Below are 26277 nucleotides of genomic sequence, written 5' to 3'. Positions count from 1 at the left end.
AGTGTCACATGACTTAATGGGAAGATTGCAATATTGATTCAAGTATGGAATCCTGTTTCAACTTACGTATTATACAGTCAAAAGTCGTTAATCCGGACTCGTCGGGACTTCGGCGATTCCGGATTATCGATTTTTCCGGATTATAGATCATCAGTTTAAATCTCGTAAGATGGCATGCAGAAATTCTAAAATTAAAGATATGAAACCGTAATTTATGAAATAAAGAACAATTATGATCTAAAGGGTATCAAAATTTGCAAAAAGAAAAAGCTTAATATTTAGTTTACTTTATTAAACATTTCTTTCAATGTAAGTTGTTTAAGTTTTGCTTCGTTTCATGTGATAATACTTTCTCTTTAATTCTATTAAACAGACATAATTTCTTGTTCAGTTACAAAGTTCCACTGTTCAAGTCCTATAATTGCTATGTCGAGAACACCCACTAATTTGTCAATCGAAATTTTTTCGTTTTCAATAACCTCTGTCACTTTCTTCACTATCGAAAGCGAATTATAATGACGAGGAACTTGTTTTAAACCATATCAAAGACGGAGCATATCGAGATGAAATACTACATTTGGTAAGGAATTATAAGCCAAATAAAATAAAAACATCTGCGCTGAAGATAAGGATAGTGCTGACAGATCAACTTCCAATTCATTACGTGCCCGTCGCGGTGATCCCCCCGCCGAGCAGCGTGAAATTGATAAACAGATTTCGGATTTCAAAACATACTTTCGCTTTAGATCCTTTTCATATTAACAAATATATATCAGAAATTCTATTTGATATAATCGAAAGTTTAAGCTTACTTTTATAAAATTGCTCTTACAGTCTGCAAAAAATAATAAGCCGGATCCAATTCGAAAATTTAGGAACAACTCAATCATCAACATTAACTGAAATAGATAATTAGATAATTTTAGCTTATACGTCCATTATACATAAAACGTGCACGCGAAAACGTATTCTGCACTTGCGCACACTCATATGCGCAGTCGTAAAAGGTCTTACGTGCACGTGTAAACGCCTATGCGCATGTGTGAACGCAGCACATGCGCAGAAAGTTTTTAGTTTTGAGGTCCGGATTATAGATCATTCCGAATTATGGGTGTCCGAATTAATGACTTTTGACTGTATTCTCAAACACTTTTAATAGCATTTGTATTTTGCACTTTTTTAAACATCATATTTGTGTTTGTAACAAACTGTAAATTAATAAATAAAAATAGTTCTTTTTCCCTTTACCAATTTCCTATAATGAACTACAGAAGATACAAATACAATTTTGCCTATGAATTTGTATAAAAAACATGGAAACTGCATGCTGATCTGGGAGGAATGTTTTCTTCATTATCAGTACTTATTCATTTTAACAAATACTTAAATATTTTTATTCGAGAATATAATATATTATGCGTCTTTGTCAAACAACTTATATATAAACTTATCCTCTAATTGTTTGTACTTCTACAAATACTCTTTAACAATATTACAATTATATTTCTGCATGAAACTTTACTATAGAATATAGCCAATGATTTTTTTCCCCTTTCCAATAATATTAATGAAGAAAGATCAATATAAAATACACATTCAATTATTGCATTTTAAAGTAATTTTAAAAACTTGCCTTTTTTAAGCAATACTCCATTTCTTTTGCCTGATATGCTGGATTTATATTAACCTAAATACAATAACAAAATTTAATTAAAATATTTTTTTAATTACATATAAATAAGAAAAAAATTTTTTACACAGAAGTAAAGTAATAAAAAAGATAATTAAAACAATTTCTGTAGGAGGGATAGAGTTTCAGGATAATGAATTTATATTAAAAACATTAATTTAAAGTCATATTTAAAACTTGTTTAAATATTCATTCAAATGTTTTATAATTATATTGTAAATCAGTGAGTGAACTGACCACTGTATAAGTAATGTATTATTAAAGGGTTTGAATACACCATTTAATGTAAAAAATGATAAATATTATGTACAAAAAGAATAAAAATGACATTACTCTAACAAAAAAACAAAAAACAAAAAAACAAAAAAACAAAAATTCAAACCAAATCTCATAACATTAAGCAATAAAATGGAAAAGAAACAATAGAGAATACCAAAATTAGTCCAGCTTTAGCAGTGGCAAACTGAGCAACAGGCCATTCATAGCAATTTGGACTGCATATTGCAATTTTATCACCTTTTTGTAAACCAAGAGAAATAAGTCCAGATGCAAACTTATTGACCTATCAAAAGAAAAAAAAAAAGTCTAATTTCTAGAAGCTATGAGAATATAAAATAATGTATCTCTTATAAAAAGTAATATTATATGAAATATAATAACAAATGTAAACGATTTCTCTCTCTACCTCTCACCATTTTTTTTAATCATACAGAAGTTAAGAAGGTATATTTTGAATCCAAAATATTTTGATAAAATGCACTTTAAATAAAAACTACTGAATTAAATTTTTAATGTAACTCTTTGCTTAAATAGCTAAAGATTATGTAAGCAGTCATATCCTATACTTCCAATATTTATACATTATTTCAAATTTTGAAATATTTTGCATTTCTGGTATTACAAAGATTTTTGTTCATTTTTTCTGGAACATTTTTTAAACAGAGCTACAGGATGAAATTCGTGGTTTTAAGATGAATTGTCATTACAGTTTCTTAACATGCAAATATTCAGAGTTGTACAACAGCAAATCATTAAAACCAACCAAGAAAAACAATTATTAAGTTAACTTAGTTGAAAATTATTGCCCTTTTCTTTTTTAATGAAAAAAAAAAAAAAAAAACCTCTTCCAAATATAAAGATTTGTTTTAGTCTGATAATGTTTCTTAGGGAAATATGCATAAATCAAACCATTAAACTGTAAATTAGCTTAAGAAGTACTATAGATAGAAAAGATTTAACAGTTTAAAAGAACTTAGTGAGGCTTACAGTTTAAAAGAACATTTTCTCACTGTAAGCAAATCCTTTTAAAAGACATTTAATTAGTGATAATTTTATTTCATGATAATGGTGATGCAATTTTATCACCTGGAAAGTTTCTGATTACTGCTTAGGATAACAAGCCCCTGATCTTATACCATCCCTATATCATCCTATAATTTTTCACAATTCTGTTTTCTCCCTTACAAAATAATTTGAATCTTTCTTTGGCGCATACATTTTAAAGACAGCTAAATCTATCATAGGCTGCAACCCATCAAATTAAAAAGCTAGAAAACGTATATCAGAGACATTCTATTTTATTATAAAACTGTCAGATGCATAATAATAATATGGTAGACATAGTAAGATAAAAAAATGTTTGAAAACTGATGCCATAAATCATTATAATGCTAAAACACATCTACCTTCAAACTATGGCCCTTTTTAACAATATACTTCTGCCAACATCCATACAGTTTTTTGAGTAGACCTACACAAAAGTCATTCTTTGAGATATCCTCTAACTACCATCAAACTTTTCAGCTCTTATAGTCTGGAAACCAAACAAACCTTAAATCAGCATAGCAGATTTAAAAGAAATAAATAAATAAAAGTTAGATGACTTGTAAACACTACTTATGGTATGCTTTATGCTTGTAAATGCTGGTATGCTTGTAAACACTACTACACTTTTCAGTGTGAGAGACATGAAAAATTTACTTGTCTTTTCCAGTTCTGAAATTTCTGCTAGCATGGAGCATTCCCAATTTCCACAAAGCTTATAACCAGCTACTGTGTGGTGGTCAAATAAAAAATACTGCTATTCATTCCTTATGATTTTCCTAAGCAACTGAAGATCTTTGTCAGTCTGCAACTTTGTGATCAGCTTCCATTATTACTTACAAAGCTAGCCGGTTTGGCATCACCATGCATGGATCAATATTTAAAAAATTTTTTTTATTTGTATCCAAATACATACAGGATGAGCCTTTTTCGCCAATAGTATTGGTATATATAGCAGATTTGGATTCCTCAAGTAATTTGACATAGAGCCAGAGAAAAGATTGTTACTGTCCTCCTTTTCTTAATCCATTCAACACATTTGACAGTTAACTACGTTAAAAACAGAGGAAAGAAATTAGAGACAATTTAGATAAAGGAGAGTGTCATGACATGATGGCCATGCAAGTGCAGTTTTAACCAAACAGCCTGCAACGTTCTCTCTCCCTTACATTAGAGAAGAGAAGAGACTGTTAGTATTGAAGTATTGAAGGTAACCCGCTGTATGCCAGTGCAATAATGATAAACATGGTTTCTGTTTTTGTGTTGTTCGTTCTTGTTTTGTTTGTGTGTTAATAAAGTATTCGTGCCGTTAAATATCTGGCGAAGCCCATATTATTTAGTTCACATTCCATATTATGCAAACATATAGCCAGAACCTGACCAAGAAGAAAAGATATGACAGAGAGAAACTAGTTAATTCAGAAAAAGGCAAATGAAATGAAAGCTCATAAAAATTTCTGTAGATTTCTATGGAAATGACTCATAAATTTAAATTAATAATTAAACTTTTTCAAGCTATTTCTAATGAAAACAAGGAAAATATAAACTAAATAAAAAAATTAAAAACACACAAACAAAAGACAATAAAAGACAAGTCTTCATTCTTCAGCTTCAATACAATTTTATTAAGCAACAAATTATGTGCTTGTAAGTATTAAAATGCAAACTTGAAAATTATATTTTGTCAACAATTCAATCTACATTACTAACTATGCACTCTCAATTCAAGCAAACTTTTGCATTAAAGTATATTTCTGAATACTATATATATTTCTTACATGATTAAATGCTCTTTTTTAATATTGAATTTTAAACAAAATTAAAAATTAAAAACAAAATTAATTTAAATAAATTAAGTAAAATTAGTATTAAAAACTAAATACTAATTTTACTATTTATTAGTTAACAAATTTGTTTTAGAAGTGGGATAAAAGAATTTCACATTTTAAACATACATAATATTTTTTTTTTTTAAACGCTATGTAAGGATGTATAATTTTATTCCATAATAATGGAGACTACTTTTTAGGATAACAAACCTAATATATTTATCCTTGAAGCACAGTTTTATTAAACCATTATTTTAATTTAAAATTTAATTTCTTATACCAAACTATTAATTTAAATAAAAATGCTTACTAATACAAACAGCAAAACTTTGCTAGAAAATCAATTAGTGAAATTAACATTTGTGAACTACTGTAAAATGTAATTAGAAATTCTAATACATATGTGCATATTAATTGCTATTAAGAAATTACAATCAAGATATAAGAATAATTTACCGATATATGAGCTGTTCTCTGAAAAATCGACTAACTGCACTTTTTGAAATACCTTAAATTAAAGTAGCCATAGCTACTTTATTTTAAAGCATTTCAAAATAAAGTAGCTATGGCTACTTTAATTTAAGGTATTAGCTTCAGCCATAGCTTTTTATATATACAATAAATTTTCCAAACAATAAATATTAACACCATTAAATAAAAAAATTTTGGCTGTTGTATGATAAATAATTTATTTCAAAAGCCATTTTAATTAACTCTGTATGCTAATGTAAATCATTGCAAAAATTTAACTCAAATTCCGTAGCATGTGCTGAATGATAACGACAAATCTTTAGTGCCTATGAGAATTAAATTAAATTAAATTTGTCAATCACAATCTAGTTGCCACAGAATCAAGTATTGTGTTAGAATTATTTCAGTTTAATAGTTATTTTTAAGACAATAAATATTATACCGTTATAACCAACCATTATATTTCATGAAGAATGAGACTAATAACAATTTGGATGTGGAAAATACTGAATTGTCTGATGGTTCCTCAATACGATGACCAAAAAGTCTGTCTCAAGAACCCTTATTTTAAGAAACCCTGGTATAGAGGAATAGAAGAGGAAATTTAATACCTGCAAAAACAATTTTTTTCTAATAGCAGGTTCTAACTGTTCATAGGCATAGGCCACTACTAAGGCCAGAAGCGATGGTCTCTTTATTATGGAGACACCGAACAGGTAAGCTACCACTGCCTCCTATGAAGGAGAAATTATATCCCTGCTATCTCCAGGATTTGAACTCAGGCCCTTCGGTACAGTAGTCAAACTGACCAACCACTTTCCCATCTGGGCAGCCCTGAAAAAACATTTGTTGATTTATTATGCAAATCTCATTAGAACTGCAATCAAAACATTATTTCAGATGAGATAGAAGCTACCCATGAAGGCATTTTAAAGTTTACATAGTCAACTTGAGCAAAATATTTTACGTTTTTCTTTGGATTCCTCTGATTGCAACAGTAAAAATATTGCAACAAGCACATTGAATGGGAAGAAACGAGGCTGTAATAATGAAAATCGGGCTGAAAATTTACAGCAGCATACGATAACAAAAGGTTTGGTATAGAGCAGAGTTTCTTAAGTTTTTTCAGTCGTGACCCCTTTTTATCACTGAGATTTTTTTGTGACCCCCAGGGCCCCATAATATTTACAAAAATTTTGTGGGACCCTATTACGTATTGCGATAATTTGACATATGCATGACTGAAACTGTCAATTTTTTCCCTTATACTGTAATATACTATTCCAGTTTTAGGTCATTAACTTTAAATTCTAATGTTAAGACATAGAACAATGGGAAAATTTTAAATAAGTAACAGACGAAATTACGTCACGTGCAAAGCAAGGAAAGTGAACGTTTATACTATAAAAAGAATGCATCGAAATGCTTTCGTTCTTTTCTTTGTCTGTATTGTCTTATCTTTATTTTTAGCTACATTGCATAAAAATATTCGATAATTGTAAAATTATTTTAATACAAAATATCAAAACTGCCAAAATTTTTGGCGAACCCTGCTGCAGGTCCCACCACTTCTAAGGGGGTCACGACCCTTATTTTAAGAAACCCTGGTATAGAGGAATAGAAGAGGAAATTTAATACCTGCAAAAACAATTTTTTTCTAATAGCAGGTTCTAACTGTTCATAGGCATAGGCCACTACTAAGGCCAGAAGCAATGGTCTCTTTATTATGGAGACACCGAACAGGTAAGCTACCACTGCCTCCTATGAAGGAGAAATTATATCCCTGCCATCTCCAGGATTTGAACTCAAGCCCTTTGGTACAGTAGTCAAACTGACCAACCACTTTCCCATCTGGGCAGCCCTGAAAAAACATCTGTTGATTTATTATGCAAATCTCATTAGAACTGCAATCAAAAAATTATTTCAGATGAGATAGAGGCTACCCATGAAGGCATTTTAAAGTTTACATAGTCAACTTGAGCAAAATATTTTCTTAAGAGGTTGTATTAATGAAACAAAAAGATTTATATTATCTTATGATAAGTAAAATTTATATATTAATAATTTCAGTTGCTGCCATGATTTCAATAAAAATAATAATAAAAAAAATGACATTAAATCTTTACATTAAGCCCAAAGGGGCTTTTTTTAACAATTTGTGTGTTACCTTTATTTATTAAATATTAAGTTCGCATTTAAACCATAAAATTCAATTCAACAGCAATATCGCAAAAAAATTCTAAAATGAGCATATCTTTAGAATTTCCGATACATAGTATCGCGCGATAAAGATAATTTTTTCCCCCCCATACAGTGTTTTCATTAGTTGCTTTGAAATCGTTAAGTTTGTTAATAAAAAATTCACTAAAGTGTTACAAAATATGAAATTGATAATAAAACAAATTCCAAATTAGTTCTTGGAAATGCACACATTCGGTGGAGGATTACATTATTCAAAATTTGACGGTTCTAGGTACCATTGTTTTATCGCAATGCGAGGAACATACATATATTTCTGCAGATTCGTCATTAATTAATTTCATTAAATATAACACAGGGCAATAATATTTTGTGGCAACAAAAGTGAAACAGACATTTAAAGTTTTCAATGCAAAATGCTAAAACAAAATTAATAGCCCTTCTGTGCTAACACCTTTTCGGCTAATAAACCACATGCTCGTTTGGCCAGAAACTGAAGGATCTCGTGGGTCTCAAAAAATTTCATTATACCTAAACATAAAGATTTATGCTAATTTTTTTTAAATAACAACATATTCAGATTCATGTACCACACAAAAAAGAAATATCAAAACTGTATTGAAACTTGTTCAAAGTATAGAAGTAACAGCTGAGTTAACTGAAATGAAATTTTTGGTATGTTGGCTATTTGCCTAATGATTCAGATTTTGAAATTATCAAGTCACATGCAAAAAACATTCAAAACACTTTTTCGCCAGATGAATGGTTACCAAAAATTGTAAAAAGTAAGTGTCATTTCACATAACCAAATGACTCACCAAGATATTTTTCTCAACAAAACCTTTCGAAAATTCATTCATTAACAGAAAGGTAACCATTAGTACAAGGTTTCCAGTAAATCGGCTTAAAATGCCTTGTATAAAGTTAGAAAGGTCCAACCCCACCTCATACAATTCAAATGTGACTATAATGAAGATTATGAATTTAATGCCATAATATAAGTAAATCTGTTGCAGGTAAACCACAAAGTTTGAAAATGTAGATCAGCCTTTATTATAAAAGGCAGAATTGTGAAAAGGGGAAAAAAGGCGAGATATAATGGAATTGCTAAAATTCTTTCCTCCTATTAAATGTGATTACTATAAAAACTACAGAAAAAAATTGAAATGATGAAACCTCGTACACAGCTGATAAAGTAAACATCATATATATTGATGAATTAATCACAACATATTGTGACAGACCTGATACTATTCATTTTTACAAAAAAAAATTGTAATAAAAATACAGTCAAAAGACTTTAATCCAGATGTCCATAATCCGGAATGATCTATAATCCAGACCTCAAAGCTACAATTATGCGCATGCGTAAATGCATTATGCGTTTAATGTATGCACGTTTAATGTATAATGGACGGTATAAGCTAAGCTAAAGTTATCTAATTATCTATTACAGTTAATGTTGCAGATTGTGTTGTTCCTTAATCTTCAAATTGGATATGGCTTATTATTTTTTGCAGACTGTTACAGCAATTTCATAAAAGTAAGCTTGAACTTTTGATTATGTCAAATAGAATTTCCGATTCCTGGAGCTGCCAAAGGATCTACATTGCGAAAGCATGTTTCAATGTCCATCAAACAAAAAGTGGAATTGCTGCAAAAAATGGATAAATGCATATCCTTTGTTTCTCTAGCCATTCCGAAATCTGTTTATCAATTTCGTGCTGCTCTGCAGGGGGGGGACGTCACGACGTGCAATGAACTGGAAGTTGATCTCTCAGCACTATCCTTATTTTCATGGCAGATGTTTTTATTTTATTTGGCTTATAATTCCTTATTAAATGTAGTATTTCATCTCGATGTGCTCCATCTTTGATATGATTTAAATCAAATTCCTCATCATTATAAATATCACGAATACACATCAAATAGTTTTCTGGTTGCAATTTTCTAATTTCAACTATGTGTAATGTATGCTTTACACATGTGCACATTGAAAGAAATGTTTAATAAAGTAAACAAATAAATATTAAGCTTTTTTTTTTTTTTTTTTTTTTTTGTAAATTTTGATACCTTTTAGATCATAATTGCTCTCTATTTCATAAATTATGGTTTCATATTTTTAATTTTATAATTTATGCATGCCATCTTACCAGATTTAAACTGATGATATATAATCCGGAAAACCGATAATCCGGAATCGCTGAAGTCCCGACGAGTCCGGATTAAAGACTTTTGACTGTATATAATAATTAACTTTTTCTGCGATAAGAAAGGTAACAATTTGAATACTGAATTTAACTCTGCCAAGCAGATATAGTCGTTAGTGACCTTGACTGCCATAGCGATGGGCCGGGTTCAAATCCTGGAGAAGGCATGATTGTAACTGTTTGTCTCTCCACAGAAGGCAATGGTGGCCATCTGTTAGATGCTTTCATAATGAAATGGCCACCACATCTGGCCCTTGTAGTGGTGCACTCAACCATAAAAAAAAAACACAATTTAACTTTATTACTTTTTTCACTTGCCCAGTCAATTTACTCCCTCCCCCCAGTCACATAAAAACTGTAACCATTCTGACGATTATTGGCTAGTCTTTCTTACTAATTTTTATACCATTAGATGAAAGCTACATCTGTATTTAAGCATTCTATAATAGTTATTTGATACTTATATTATAAAGAGAATTTTCAAAAACAAATTACATTATTTCATTGCATTTCTCCACTTTTTTTAATGGAGTTAAATCAATCTGTGCAGTGAATAGCTCATATATCTGCCTCGCTTTGCCGCTATTCTCTCAACAAATGCATTGCATTCTTTCAACCATATGCTTAATCTTGTTCCATTGGCTTTGAAGAGTTCCACATTTGTTATTTTTTAAATGGGACTTTGGAAGTCAGACAGTGAAAAATATTATAATTCTTATATAGTGAACTATATTATATCATTAAATAAAGATGCTGTAGAAGGGAAATATTAAAAAAGTTAGACAGGCAGTAAGAATGAGAATATAAAACTGATGCGAATGAAGCTGAATCACATTTGCAACAACTATATGCTATATAGTATGCATCAGTGTAAGAAATTATCAGCTAAATATTGCATGAACTACCATATGACAGATGAAACATACACAGAACAGAAAATTTATCTTCAAGAAGCTTCCATTATTGAAGTAGAACGAAAACCAAAAGTATCCACATTTATGATGTCAACCAGTTTTCAGTACAAGATAGCAACCAGAGTTACCTTGGCACTAATCAAAATCCCATAATGATTAACATTCAAGAATATATATATATATATATATATATATATATTTTCCTTGGCTAGGATTTGAATTACGTAGTTTGGACTTGTTCAGTCTAACAATACCAAGTCTTTCCAAATCCTAATATTTCTGAGTATTCATATAGGGCTCAATGAATACCATTTTCCATTTTTTGCTTCAAGAAAACATTGGTATAAAATATTCAAATGTACCAAAGAGACCGCATAGCATAATTGAATGAATGTGCTTCTCATCACGAGGGGTTAAGCCATAGCTCAATCAAGAAGTAATAGTGAATCTATTACACATTTCCTTCTAGGCACCTAATTAATAAAATTTTAGATCCTATTATGAATATTTAAGTGATACAAGCCATGCAACAAAAGAAAATTCAGATTTTAAAGCACACTTCATCAACATATATTTTTGTTCTAACTTTTCTGTTATTACATAAATATGTTGAAGCAGTGTAAAATATTGTTAGAGTAACATCTTATGTGCCAAAGAATTCCCACTGCATTTCCAAACTAAAACATTACTCAATAAAAAACAATTATACGTAGCCTTTTGCAAAAATATATCATGTGGTAGGAAAGTGCAGACATAAGCATGAATATGCATATACTACCTTTCATGTGGCTAAAATGTTTTTAAACTTATTTTGTTTCTAGCATCTTTTGAAATGGTATTCATTTTGAAACATGATTTATTGTAATAACAGCAATGAAATGTTCTTATGAAATGAAATGTTAATCTACAAATACTGCTTGATAGTCTTGGATATAAATTTGCTCAATATAACATGATACCATGTCCTACTAATATGAATTATGGTCATTTTCTGTCTTTCTAAATCATAACATATCTTGCACAGTGGTGGATAAAGAATTCTAAAAAATGGAACTTCATTAATAAAAATTTATTTGCTCATTTTATACTATTACACTACAACTATAGCACAGCAATATAATCTGAATTCAGATACCATATATACAAATTAGCAAAGTAAACAAAATAAAATACAATAAAAATTTTATAATGTGCTATTTCTTAACAATATTCTTACACTGTATCTGTTAATTATCAGACTAATTTAAAATCCACCAAATGATATTCTTCCAAAATGTGCATTGGAAATTGTATTTCAAATAAATGCAAGATACGAGGGCCATCCAGGAAGTAGATTACGTTTCCGTCTGTGTCCGCTAGGGACGGGGCTAGCGCGGCCATCTTGGGGTCAGAGCGTTGCGCAGCTCAGTCTGCATCTAGCCGTGCTAGTGAGAGGTTCGTGCTGTGCTCCGTTCAGATACTGTGACGGTTTGAAATGTCTGCGTTAATTGAAAATCCTGCGAGGTGCGCTCAGTAATAAGGTTTCTGACTGCAAAAAACTGTAAACCGATAGAAATCTATCGGCAGCTTCGTGAAGTGTATGGGGACAACATTATCACTGAAGGTGGAGTGCGTCAGTGGGTCATAAGATTTCAAAATGGCCGAACCAATGTTCACGACGAAGATCGAAGTGGGAGACCCAGCATAGTGACCGCCGAACTTCTCGAAAAAGTCGATGCTAAAGTCCGTGAAAATCGAAATTTCACAATAACGGAACTTTCTTTGAGTTTTCCACAAATTTCGCGAAGTTTGTTGCACGAAATCATCAGCGAAAAGCTTGGTTACCACAAGTTTTGTGCAAGATGGAAGGCAAGAAGAGGTAACGAAGTGGTTGAAGGCGCAGGCGGCCGAATTTTTCGACGAAGGAATTTCCAAGCTCGTACATCGCTACGATAAATGCCTTAATTTGTATGGTGACTATGTAGAAAAGTAGTATTTGAGTGTGGCTTTCATCTGTATATAATAAAATTTGTTTCCTATACTTTGTTTATTTTTTTATTCCAAAACGTAATCTACTTTCTGGATAGCCCTCGTATTTATAAAAATGCCATGAAAAAGTAAGTATGCATAATACATATAGCTTTCAATTATGCATGCTGCAATATTGCATATACTATTAAACTTTACATCAAATGAGGCACAAAAAAATTTTTATTTCACGGATTGCAAAATCAAGTCAAATACTTATTAAAATACTTCTCTTCATAAATAGTTTCCTAGTGTAAATTAGACAACATAATTATGCTCTAAAGGAATTTAAGATATAAAAGTACTATGTAAATATCAATATTTATATTTTTCAGCAACATTTTGATAAACATTTATGTAATGAGAGTTTCCAGCAAATTCATGGAACCAAAACTCAGAAAGTTATAAATATCAATTATTGTATAAGCTTCTAATTAAAAATTCATGCATGTGTAAAATGAAGAAAAATACAAATACTAATTAAAACTTAATTTTGCACTTTCAAATAGAAAAATTTTACGAGACAAGAAATTTATGTTCGTGTCCAACTTATGTTACTACTGTTGAAATTTATGTTATTGATCTTGTTTATTTAAGTTATTACTTCTCTATCAACAACTGCAATTAAATCATTAATATTTATTTTACTGCAAAGAATAAGTATACTATTTTGAAAAATTAAACTAATATTATTATTGCTTATAGTATTCAGAAAATTCATGATATTCTTATTTTTTTAATGAAATAATAACAATTTGTAGGGACGCAAATATTTTACAACAAAAAATTTTAAATATGAAAATCTTAGTATAAAATACATACAATATTCTATAAATTACCTCATGCCTGAATTGTGAAAATGACTTTGAAATTTTTTGGTGAGAAGAAATAAATGCCACATGATCACCACTCTCATCAGCTGCTACATCTACTAGTTGTCCAATAGAAGAACTTGATAGAAGTAAATCTCCTCTCATAAAATAATAACTATTCTTAATCTTTCTTTGTACATCACTAATACCTCTGAAATAAATACTAATAAATAAATAAAGTACATTTTCAAATCAAGCTAAAATCACTCACTAATAATAATAAAGAAAAACAAGCAATGGGGAGGAGAATTCAATGACAACATGCACTAAACAGTCAAGAATTAAAAGCTGTTTTTTAAGAAATAAGGAATTTGATTTGGTTTGTTTTGGTAAAAATACTTTTGTTTTGCTAACATAAAGTGTTTCATTTTGCTATTATCAGCGCCGGATTAAGCATTTTTCCTAGGCGGGGCAAAAACTTAAAATTGCCACCCTTACTCATCTTCCTTTAAGTTTCTGTAACAACTTTTATTTTTTTTTAATAAACATAGAAATAGGTACTTTTCGAGATAAAATGTAAAATCCATTTTATATTAAGAAATTCTTTATGTGCCAGTTTTGTTCTAAAAGAAATATACATAACGAATGGTTTACTTTTTTTTACTTATGGCAAAGCATAAGAGAGCTACCTGCCTAAGATGGGAGATGTCTTCGCTGAGGTCTTTATAATATTTGGCTTCTTTAATATCATTTAAAATGCTATTGCGAACTGTTTCCGCCATTACATCAGTAATTTCATTTTGAATTATCTTTGTTAAATATGATACTTGTCCCTTCTTTAGGTATTCTAACTGGTACTTAAGAGCTCAGTTGCTGAATGTTTGGCTAGCAGAGTCATTAAATTTAAAAAAATTGCATTGACTAGGCTGAGGACACTTTGTGAGCAGACTGCCAGGGGTTACATCAGACCAAAGGAAAGAAAGATACAATACAGCATCCATACTCATCTGTAGGATCTTTCTCCATTTTTCTTTCTCTGTGTGAATTAATCTCTTAATGTCATGATCGATGCCTCAACACGATTTCATTTGTTGTAGTGGAATTTTCCACTTAATCATGCACTCTCTGTGGATTTCAGATATTTCGTGCTCAGTTAACCTTTCTGAAGCTTTTTTCCAATTAGTGAATCCTTACACGCTGATGTAACGGCAGTCGCATGTTTCTGGTAAATCTCACAGGGTGTACAAAAATTGCATTTTTAGTTTTAGAATACATCAGCCAAGATCTTTTGAGCCCTTCATCATTTGCTAATGCTGTGCCACAATGAAGATGTTAAATGTCTTCCATCACGTTCACTATACCTAAGGCCTACGTTTTCTGGATATTTTTCGGCTAATAATACAGCTTAACTGCTAAGAAAGATGACTGCTGATCGTTCATTTTTTCTGTGATTGGCCAACTACCTTTAAAGATTTTAAGTCTTCTTTTTGCTGCCCACACTCACCTAAATGAGAAAATACTTTATATCCTAATTTCATGTCTCTAGATGTTCGTTTGAGGTCTGTGAAGAAAGTTGTTCTCTCAGTTGCTGAAATGAAGTCTGAGGATGATAGATGAAGATTCTTCATCTTGTCATGCAAATTGCAAGAAATATCAATATCGCTTAGACTGTTGGAACCATCAGAAGTTGCAGTTCGTCTTTTTCCATGAAGCCATTTTTCATTTTAGCTGCAATTAGTTTTTTCTGTTCTGTCCTATCTTTTGCTCTGGTTCTATATTCTGCCCCTGAGAGTTTTTTCCTAGACCCTTTCATGATTTCTTGCACCCTAAATAATATACAGTATAACTTGCCTTAATAAGAAAAGCTAAAAATTGATGTTATTACATTCAACAATATTAGAGCCGTGTCGCAGATGCGCGGGCTAACTAAATGGTTGCGTCTCGCTAAATATGGTGAGGAATACTAGAAGCAGGCATATTAAAAGAAAATGAGACAAAAAAAAAAAACCCTCCACATTAAAAAAACTGTAAAAACTGTAAAAATAATAAATCCATTTTTAAAACCTAGGTTGCTGACTGGCTGCAAAAAAATCAAAATGCCTTACTTCATTTCTGTTGTATATTCTCCACGTACATTAATTTGAACTATTTCATTGGTCCAAGGTTTATTTGTATTCGGTGTTAGGAAAGAGTTATAGCTTACAATGCTTCTCCATTTATTTCGAAAGAGGCGTTGGTATAAAAGCAAGGCTCCTCTATGCTATCATTCTGTTTTTCATTTGAATATTCCCACCAGTAGAGAGGACAACAGAGGGACTCTAGGCAACGAAGTTGAAGGGAAAGATATATAGATTCTTTGCTCTATGCGTCACTTACAGGGACCAAAGACAAAGACGTTTAGGGAGTACCTTCCTTTGGCTCTTTCAGTGACGCCTGGAGTCACTCTATTGTCCTCTCCCTGATTTTATCTTTAGAGTTGTGTTTGGCTGTACTTAGCTTACTTTTAAAACTGTTTGCTCATTAAAAGATTTCGAGTAATTAATTATAAATATTCTTAAAAGAGGTTTGAAACCTGTCTTTAAAACTACTAATGTTGCATCACAATTTGACAACATTACAAATAAAATTCAGCACCACTCTTGAATTTGCCGCCCTCAGAAGTTGCTGCCCGGGGCACAGACCCCGGCTTGGCTCCCCTAGATCTGAGACTGGTTATTATAGAACACCATATTACTTAAAATAAAGCTATTGGTAAATTGTCTGTTAAACTAAGAATGTAAGAGATGTAACTTCATTTTATGTAAATCATTATTTATCTTTAATAAATTCTTCTGGTAGAAATATTTATGTTCAAAATTGTGCTGTATTTTTATCTGGCTGTGATTTAAAGTGATATTATCAAAAGTATATTTTTATGTATATTTTGTAGTATGCATATTAACCCGGGAAGATGCGCGTGGGGTGTTTTGGCACGCTCAAAAAAATTGTTACGCTCAAAAAAATTCGCTGGCAATCTTCTCCTCTAATCTGAAATGATTAGGTCCATCAGTAGCTGCCTTCAAGGTCATGTTCTATACCTTTCGAGAGGAAATGGCAAATTACGAGCATTTATTGTTGTTTAAATAATAGTTTGGGGTGTGCCGACACCCCACGCGCGCTTTCGTGTTACTATTTTTTAGTGTGAGCCATGGCGTGTGCAAGTTGCTCTGTTCGGTCTTTTCCTCATTTGATGTATGATCAAGAAAGGAAAAGACTTCAAAAGTTATTAGAGGGGGTTTCGTCAGATGAAGATTATACAGTCAAAAGTCATTAATCCGGACTTGTCGGGACTTCGTTGATTCCGGCTTATCGATTTTTCCGGATTATAGATCATCAGTTTAAATCTGGTAAGATGGCATGCAGAAATTATAAAATTAAAAATATGAAACCATAATTTATGAAATAAAGAACAATTATGATCTAAATGGTATCAAAATTTACAAAAAGAAAAAGCTTAATATTTATTTGTTTACTTTATTAAACATTTCTTTCAATGTAAGTTGCTTCGTTTCATGTGATAATACTTTCTCTTTAATTCTATTAAACAGACATAATTTCTTGTTTAGTTACAAAGTTCCGCTGTTCAAGTCCTATAATTGCTGTGTTGAGAATACAGACTAATTTGTCAATCGAAATGTTTTCGTTTTCAATAACCTCTGGGTCACTTTCTTCACTATCGGAAGCGAATTATAATGACGAGGAACTTGATTTAAATCATATCAAAGACGGAGTACATCGAGATGAAATACTACATTTAGTAAGGAATTATAAGCCAAATAAAATAAAAACATCTGCCCTGAAGATAAGGATAGTGCTGACAGATCAATTTCCAATTCATTACTCGCCGCGGCGTCCCCTCCCCCCCTCCGTCAAAGCGACGCATGTGCAGAAAGTTTGTAGCTTTGAGGTCCGGATTATGGGTGTCCGAATTAACGACTTTTGACTGCATAGAAGAAGAATTAGAAGATTCAGATAATGAAGACATATTTAGTGATCCTGAGTCTGAATCAGAAGAAGAGTGCGACTCTCCAGAAGACATTTCTTGTGATCAAACTATTTTATAGGAAAGGATAAAAATTAGCTCCAATAGGAGATTTATTTCAAACTTTTGTCAAGAATGGACAAAAATGATATCATATAAGGAAATACGTAACTTTGAACGAAAAGCTAGAACCTTTTCGAGGACGATGCTCCTTTCGGCAGTATACACCTAAGAAACCTGCAAGATATGGTATAAAGATATTTGCTGTGGTTGATTCTAGAACCTTCTATGCTTTCAACATGGAAAGTTACGCATGTCAGCAGCCAGATGGGCTGTACAAGAAAGTCATCAGTTCTAGTGAAATAGCAAAGCGCATCCTAGCTCCATTATACAAATCTGGAAGAAACTTTACTACAGACACTTGGTATACCAGTTATGATTTGGCCAATTTCTTACAGAAAATGGTTTGATGAACCCCCCCCCAAAAAAAAGAAAAATATATAATACAGGAGATAATACATGTACTCAAGAGAAAAAGACAGAAAATCAAAAACTATATGCGGGAAGTGTAAAAAAACATATGTCAAGAGCCTTGTGAAATGGATGCTTCATGTATATATTGCAAAATATCTAATGCTTCTTGGGCCTAATTAATTTCAATATTAATTATATAACTTGTTGCTCATGTAATAATTCTGCATAATTTGGATTATAATTGCATTCACAAATAAAAAAAAAAAACATTTCTCATAGAAATCAATTATTTCTAGACATCTGAAAAAAAAAATTATATATTTGTTATTAATTTTAAAATTAGCATTATTTTAAATAATAAATATTTCAATTAATATAAAATGCATTTTTCTACTGAATTGTAATAATATGTTTAATTTGTATGTCATTTAATTGCTTGGGGTGTGTTGACATCCTATGCTCATTCTCGTGTTAAATAATACAGCGCGCGTCCTCCCATGTTAACAGCTTAAATTATAATACAGTATGCAGAGAAATTTTTAATTAAATAAACACTAAAATATACTTATACGTAAACTGAAAATTACCATCAAGGATAGAACTTGGGACTAAATAAACAGTTAACATGAAATTATTTTATTTCTGGCAAGTGTATACAGAACTGACAATTTCAAAATATTATAGTAGATGCAAAACTGACTTTATCAAATTCAAAATCAATAACATAAGAAACTTAACCCTAAAAATGGAATGTCTGGCTTTTATCTATTGATTCACAGTGAAGATACACAAGAAACTCTAAAGTAATGAAATCATAAAAAAATAACACAAAATGATTATTAAATTTCCTGTTTTAACTTCCAGCTAGAATTTTACTGCTCTATAAATTATGGATATTTCCTGCTAAAAACTTAAATGAAGTACACAGATATTTCAGATTTATAAAATTAGCATGTGCTTAAAAAATTTTCAGCACATTAATAGACTTTCTTTCATTTCTGTACAAAATATTAAACAAGCATAATTTAACATAAAATAACTTTTTTAATTATCATAATAGGATATAATTCTGGATTATTTCCAAACAATAATAAAATAAAGATACAAGAAAATTAGAAGGTTATAGGAGGGGGAAAAAGTAACCACTTATTACTGATGGTGCCTCAGACACAAACTATGAATGCATATAAATTAAAAAGCATAAAAACTAACAGAGACAGGCAGATCTATTTTTATTTCAGTACCACCTAAAGTGGAATTTAAATCTAAATTGAATGATATCTTATTGATATTGCTATTTTACAGTATTTTTATGTCTTATTTTATTCTGATGAGTAATAACTTTTAGATTAAATAACCTTTTTTTTTTTTTTTTTTTTTTTTTTTTTTTTTTTTTTTTTACATTAAGCTAGCATGTTAATAGTTGATGGTACATTGTGCTAAAAGCTTAACAGGTTAATTAAATATTTGATAAATTTCAAAGGAAGAATTAAAAATGAATATTTCACTTGCTTTTCAAGTCATCCAATAGATATGTAAGATATTTGGTACTTAAAGTAGTCACAGCTTATGCCTTTAAGAGCCATTTAAAACTTACAGACTATAAATCTGATAATTAAGTTTTTATATATTTTAACAACAAATCATGGTGGTCACTTTAATAAGGAAATGTCAAACATTTTAAGATATCAGAAAATATAGTGACTTTACAATGCAACAAATACACTGTTGGCCATTAAAATTGCAATACCATGAAGGAAAGCAAATACAGTACAAAGTCCGAAATCCAGACTCATCGGGACTTCGGCGATTCCGGATTTGGGATTTTCCCGGATATTAGATCATCAGTTTAAATCTATGATGGCATGTAGAAATTATAAAATTAAAATATGAAATCGTGATTTATGAAATAATGAAGTATTTCATAAAAATATTAAAATTTACAAAAAAAAAAAAAAAAAAGCCTAATATTTATTTGCTTACCTTATTAAACATTTCTTTCAATATAAGTTGTTTAAATTGCTTCGTCATCTGTGCTAACACTTTCTCTTTAATTCTGTAGACACACATAATCTCTTGTTTAGTTACATTGTTGAAGTCCTGTAACTGTTGTTTCAAGAATTCCGACTAACTTGTCAATCGAAATTTTCAGTAACTTCTCTGTCACTTTCTTCACTATCTGTAGCGGTATTTTCTGGATCTAGAAAACCCATACAACAGATTTCGCCCTTCATTAATTGATTAATGATTGAGAAGTATTGTCATCACAATGAAAAACTTCTTTTATATAATCTTCATTTATTACCGCTTCTCCATATTTCTTTAAAAAATCCGTTAATTGGAAAATTTCACTTTTGTTTTGCGATATCCGAAAACCTTAAAAATTAGCGGCTATCATCATCAAATTTAGTTATCCTTCACTATACATATTTGGCTATGCATCATGAGTTGCTGACTAATGACAAGTTGTTCTGTTAAATTTTATCTTGCTTCAATCGCGCACTGAGACAATTAAGCCTGAATTGTATTAGTTATTTATTATAGTTGTGTATATTTCTTGCACATGCTTAAGACTTATCAGAGTTCTGAATAAACAAATTCCCACATATACATATACTTATTGAGGGCCAGCGCTAGATATCTTACCACCTGATGCAGTCTCTGTGAGTCCTAAATTCTGTGACTCGGTGCGGCCATACGAGCTTTGATGCTGGTTCTGAGTTTATGCAAATAATAAATCAGCTATTCTTAATTCAAATATCCCTAAATGTAATCTTTGGATCTATGAGTATCATCAACAAAATCTATTTTTAGCATATGGTATGAAATTTTTGGTAAATTTTTCCTCGTCAACATTTTTAGTGCATTTAACCTAAATCTGTAATCATCATCAAGCATAGTAACATAAAAGGTTACCATAGTCTTTTATTATTCAACTAGCAGCTATGCAGCCAGCCTTTGTCTGGCTTTTAAATGTACCAAAAAAATGCCTGAAGGACACACCAAACGTTAAATTTAAAAACTGCGCAGAATTTTACTCTGCAGAACAACTTCATAAAAAAAACCCACAAATTTACAATGAAATGAGCAATATCCCTTAGTACAAATATCAGTTATCCAAAAAAATAATTAACCAACTTCCAGTTGCCTACTCTCAACAAACGTCCAGTATCCAAGAGAAACATTAAATTTAAAACCTGCACAGCATTATCGCCCTCATTTTTCTAATCAGCAACAGTGCTGATCTTCAACAGTCGGCAATCCAGTATACCATTGAATGAAAAACTGTTGCCAGAACCACATTTCTAAAAGAATGAAACTATTCAAAATGATGCAATCAAATCAAAAAGATAAAATTTTTTAAAAAATCTGATTCGAATTTTTAAAAAATTGCTTCAAGGTGTACTGGCTCTTGTCTAGATGAACCTATATACCAAATTTCGTAGCCATGGGTCTATTAGCTTACGTGCAGCACGAACGAAAGACACACAGACTCTTTCAGATTACTAACATAAAAATTTGTTTAGGATTGCTCTATAGGTCATTACTCAAGTTGTCATGCTTTGATAAACATGCGGTGTTGAAAGGAAAGTATAATAAATAATGATTCGCCGGATTGGCATCAGATCAACGATGTATCTATGTGGAATGTTTTGGTTTGAGATGGGTGCCAAAAGCAGACATGCAGCAACGGAGCCAAATTACTAATTGTACAATTTACGCTAAAATGATTGTTTCTTCAATAACAAGGTATTTTATTTAGTGTCGAAGTGAAATTAAGAATTGGGACTCTCCAGATGTTTTATTATGCACGGAAGGGGGGAATCAAATGCACATGCATAAAGCTTACTAGAAAAACGTTGTTGGTGGTTTTGAGGTCCAGATTTTAGATCATTCCAGATTTCGGACTTTGTACTGTAAAAAAAGTATATTTAATGTAAGTACACAGTATGACATGACGACAAAATGTTTAAATTTATAAGCAGTTTGGGGTTTATAAGGGTGCGAAATTAGTAGAAACAGATGCCAACCCTGGCAGCTAAAACAGCCCTTATCCAGTTAAGCATGGAGTTGAACTGGGCTTGGATGACAGAACCAGGCAACTCATTTCATGCTGCTTCAAGTCTATGCCACACTTCATCAACCATATTAGCTGCAGAAGGGTGGCAGGCCAGTCTCTCAGCAACCTATGACCAAATGTTTTCTATGCGTCACAGATTTGGAGACCGTGCATGCCAGGACAGCAATCAAATATCCTGTGTATCGAGGAAAGTTAGGACAAGAGGTGCAACATGTGGTCTTGCATTATCTTGTTGGAAGATTGTGTTTGGCAGACCTCGAAAATAGGGCACAACCACTGTACCTAAGATGTAAGAAATGTACCGATTTGCATTCAAATTACCTTCGATCCTAACTAGAGATGTGTGTGTCATGTACCCAATGGCTGCCCAAACCATCTCACCAAGTGCAGAGCCCTTATGCCGATATGGAATGCAAGCAGGCAACATGTGGTCTTCTCGGAGACTCCAAACATGTATTTTTTTTTTCTTTTGGCCCATAGTCCACGCTGCTACAAACATCTAAGCACCATACAAGCAGATACTGGGTGTGCTGCAAACATGCCTATTTCTGACTAATGGTCCATGATGTGTTGTATGGTTTTGCAGGGATGACCTCACAATATGTCTGTCCTCTCGGGCATTATTCATGAGAGGGTGTTGAGATCCTGCATGCTATTCAGTATGACCCACAGCAACCCACTGATTCCATATTTGCATAATGGTGGTTAGATGTTGATCAGTGCAACAGGCGATATCACAGAACGATAATCCACAATTTCGATAGGTAACGATCCTGCATCTATCAAAGTCTGACAGTTGCCTTTCTTCTTATAATTCGAGGCATAACATGATATTCTGAGCAAACTCTGACCTTATAAAATGCTTTCCAAATGAGAAACCCACTACACAACTTTTCTTTTATGCAATGCTTCAGATGTTGCTTCTCCCCTTCTGCATCATCTAAATGTGCTGAAATACTAATCATTTGCATATCTCAACCTCTTCTTCCTTTCATGTGATTTTGACATTCCTCAGATCATTCCTTCCTTCCTGATGTTGCAATTTTAATGGCCAGCAGTGTATATTTAAAAATCACAAAGATAATTCTATCTTAATTTATTCTAAATGAAATGGATAGCATAAGTTCTCACCTACTAATATGAAAAGTCTGCAGTTACAAAATCAGACAGACATATTTTTGGAGTTAAAATTAATTAAAAAAAAATAATATATATTTTTTCAGATATCAAATGTTACTCTTTTTGCTATTGCTGGAGAATCATAATTATTTATATTCTTATAATGCAGAATGTTTCTAACTGGTAACTGATTTTTTTTAATTTTTTATTATTATTTAAATACAATTTGATCTTACAGCTAAGATCTAAATTAAAAGTTAACAAATTAAACTAGTAAACAAAATCTATTTAATGAAGTCAAATTGGAAATTATGAAATATTTAAAAATTGATAACACAAGGAAAAATTGACTGAACATTAAATTGTCAGGACATTTACAAATTCAGAATTAATTAATAAATTTGTTTGAGAAAAATAAGTAAGCATTTACCCCCAAAACAATATTAAACTGCTGTAAAATAACTGAAAGTAAGAAAACTGCTTTAACAGAGTGAATAAATCATAATGCATTATGACCTAAAATGTTTGCATGACTGTATAGAGACAAAAACTTGGCTCTATTAAATATAAATTTACTGTAAATTTTCTATAGCCTACATCCTGAAATTAATATCCAGTGCCAAAACTTACACATTTTGATATCTAAACATGTATTCCGAAATATTTTCAAGTATACAGTTGTATAACAGATGTTTTAATATTTGGTTATTATCCTGTATTATATATTTATTTTAAGCTGCATGTTAAGAAAATGTCCTCTCTCATAGAGGAAATTTAATTTTAAGTTGTTTCACATTCACATTAATCATTCACATCCAAAATTAGTATTATCTTTATTTGCTATCCCTCCATTTATTCCGAGCAGCTGAAACATATGACAAAACTGTCAGCATAACGGACAATGAAATAAGCTCAGGTATAAATGCTAAGAAACACACATTCATGTGTATCAGAAAAAATAAGGACAAACCTTGAGTGAAAGTATGAAGCATTCAATAAGTGAAATAATTTTCTCTTAAGATTAAAAAAAATCATACTCAGATCTAATACTGTATATTTCTTTAAAAAAAATTATAAATTAATTAAAATGGCGATTCATCATATTCATTTTAAAAATATTTTTTAACTTGATCTAAGCACATAAATATGCATTTATTCTGTATGTAAGGGTACTGTCAAACACCCGTTTGAAAGATAGGCGTGAACTTAATCATGCGCGGAGTAAATAACGCATATCCGCTGTTGTCATGGTAACAGGAAAAGGGTATAAAGCCTTTATATTCCGGACGCATGTTCCTAAAACGTACTCGCTGTACCTCCTGCTATGAGAGCTGCTTCGCTGCTATTGGTTAGAAGAATTTAGACGTAACATAGAGCTTTCGACGTCATTTGTTTTGTCACTTGGTAAAGCCAGTAAAGCTTCTCGTACTCCAGCCATACTTGTTCGGATCGGATGCGTATTTCCAAACCCTACCCCACTTTTCGAATTTTTGACGTCACGGAAATATCGACTAGTTTCACCTGGCAAAACGGCGTACCCCACTTTTGACTACTACGGCGCGCTTTCGAAAGAATTGTGTTGGCGAATAGAGTGTTTAGGTGGTAATTGTGAGATTTTCGCAATTTAAATTATTATGAGTGGATATTTACGCAAAATCTTTAGTGAATGGTTATTGTTTATCGCTGTAGTATATCTGAGGAAAGAGGAGAATAATTCACTGCTAATGTATACATTAACAGTATACTCGGCAATAAATGTGATGCATTCATCGCAAAATTCAGCGACGCCAGTAAAACAAACGAGAGTGTTCGAAAAATTTATCCACATCTGAAGTCACTATAAAAAATTGTATGTGTGCCAACACAGATAGAATAATAATAATAATAAACACTTGCAGAAAACTTCAAATCAAGGAATAAGAATTGCAGTGCCTCTGTGTGCTTAAAAACTACGAAGCATTCTGCAGACTTTTATGCCAAAATCAAAGTTGACAAATATATTAATAAATTTTAATGTTTCTTTTAGTGTATATATTTCAAAAGTATTAAAATAACTTGGACAGTTGTTTAATTATTTAAAACAGCAATAAAGTTCATTTATAAAGATATACAAGGAACTTCATAATTATCAAAATATTTCATTGCTTTGGTGAAAAACTGAAATTTACTAAATTAACTAACTTTTATAACATTAAATTTGTTCATAACTGTAGCATTATGCTCTGTTTTAAAAAAGCTTAAATACTTTATTCGTTATACTTTAAAATATTTTCTGATTTATTTACTAAATGTGTAATCAATTATCAGGATTACTAAATGTGTTAAGAATTTCCATACATGCTTGTGCAGTGTGATTGCATGTTTGTGTAATGAACTTTGATTTTCATGTACAAAAAAGAAATACAATCTCCGAATTACTTTTTCGTTTTCCAGTTCCTGTGTTTAGCTGTAAAAGTAAATTCACTTCAAGTATGTGTCTATGCAATTTTGACGATGTAAATACTGAAATGATTGTACAGTAAAAACTCAACTAAAAAAATATCTGGAAAGCTCTTGAAATTTTGGATAGTCAAGCATCTGATCTTTGGAATATGATAACGAGTGATTTTTAAAATGGTTGTTATGTGAATTAAGACTGCATGTTGAGACATTAAATATGAATAGTAATCTGAAAATTTGTAGTAGTAACTTTGGTACTTTTCCGTTTTGCCGGCGCAAGCAATAAAGTCGCTAATAATGGTGCAACCGATGCCAAACGGAATATTCTCGCTGGTAACCTTTTACGCCTCATTTTCGAAACAAGTCGCAGCTTTTTCTTATCAGATTGATTGTTTCTTTCAATACTGACATATAATTACATAGAATTTTTATCAGATAGTTCAGTTTTATGTCCAAGGCCATTTTCGGTAATTAAGTCAATTAGGATGCAATCACAGCGCTTACCCGAAGCCGAAAATATACGAGGGCTATCCAGAAAGTAGATTACGTTTTGGAATAAAAAAATAAACAAAGTATAGGAAACAAATTTTATTATATACAGATGAAAGCCACACTCAAATACTACTTTTCTACATAGTCACCATACAAATTAAGGCATTTATCGTAGCGATGTACGAGCTTGGAAATT

The 26277-nt window shown here is 31.3% G+C and overlaps 1 protein-coding gene across 3 annotated transcripts in view; it reads right to left on the bottom strand.

The window, feature by feature from the left end:
* The window catches only part of LOC118199051 (medium-chain acyl-CoA ligase ACSF2, mitochondrial-like), a 97386-nt gene extending 72975 nt beyond the window's left edge, over positions 1 to 24411 (bottom strand). Inside the window, exons 1-4 of one of the 3 annotated variants that reach the window (XM_085820646.1) lie at positions 24121 to 24411; positions 13483 to 13666; positions 2124 to 2252; positions 1634 to 1687 (exon numbers count right to left, since the gene is read on the bottom strand). In XM_085820646.1, coding sequence (XP_085676772.1) covers positions 1634 to 1687; positions 2124 to 2252; positions 13483 to 13666; positions 24121 to 24185 — 432 coding nt within the window. In that variant the 5' untranslated portion in view covers positions 24186 to 24411. Of the gene's footprint in view, positions 1 to 1633; positions 1688 to 2123; positions 2253 to 11852; positions 12229 to 13482; positions 13667 to 23780; positions 23996 to 24120 lie in introns of those variants that run through there. The other 2 variants (XM_085820647.1, XM_085820648.1) reach the window with 2 other exon arrangements.
* Between the last annotated feature and the right edge of the window lie 1866 nt (positions 24412 to 26277).

This window comes from Stegodyphus dumicola, chromosome 7 (assembly GCF_044657685.1).
Source record: "Stegodyphus dumicola isolate Sdum_Otavi_A_Nest chromosome 7, ASM4465768v1".
Taxonomy (NCBI): Eukaryota; Metazoa; Arthropoda; class Arachnida; order Araneae; family Eresidae; genus Stegodyphus; species Stegodyphus dumicola.
Note: the sequence above shows the minus strand (reverse complement) of the source record. Positions and strands in the feature narration are given on the sequence as shown.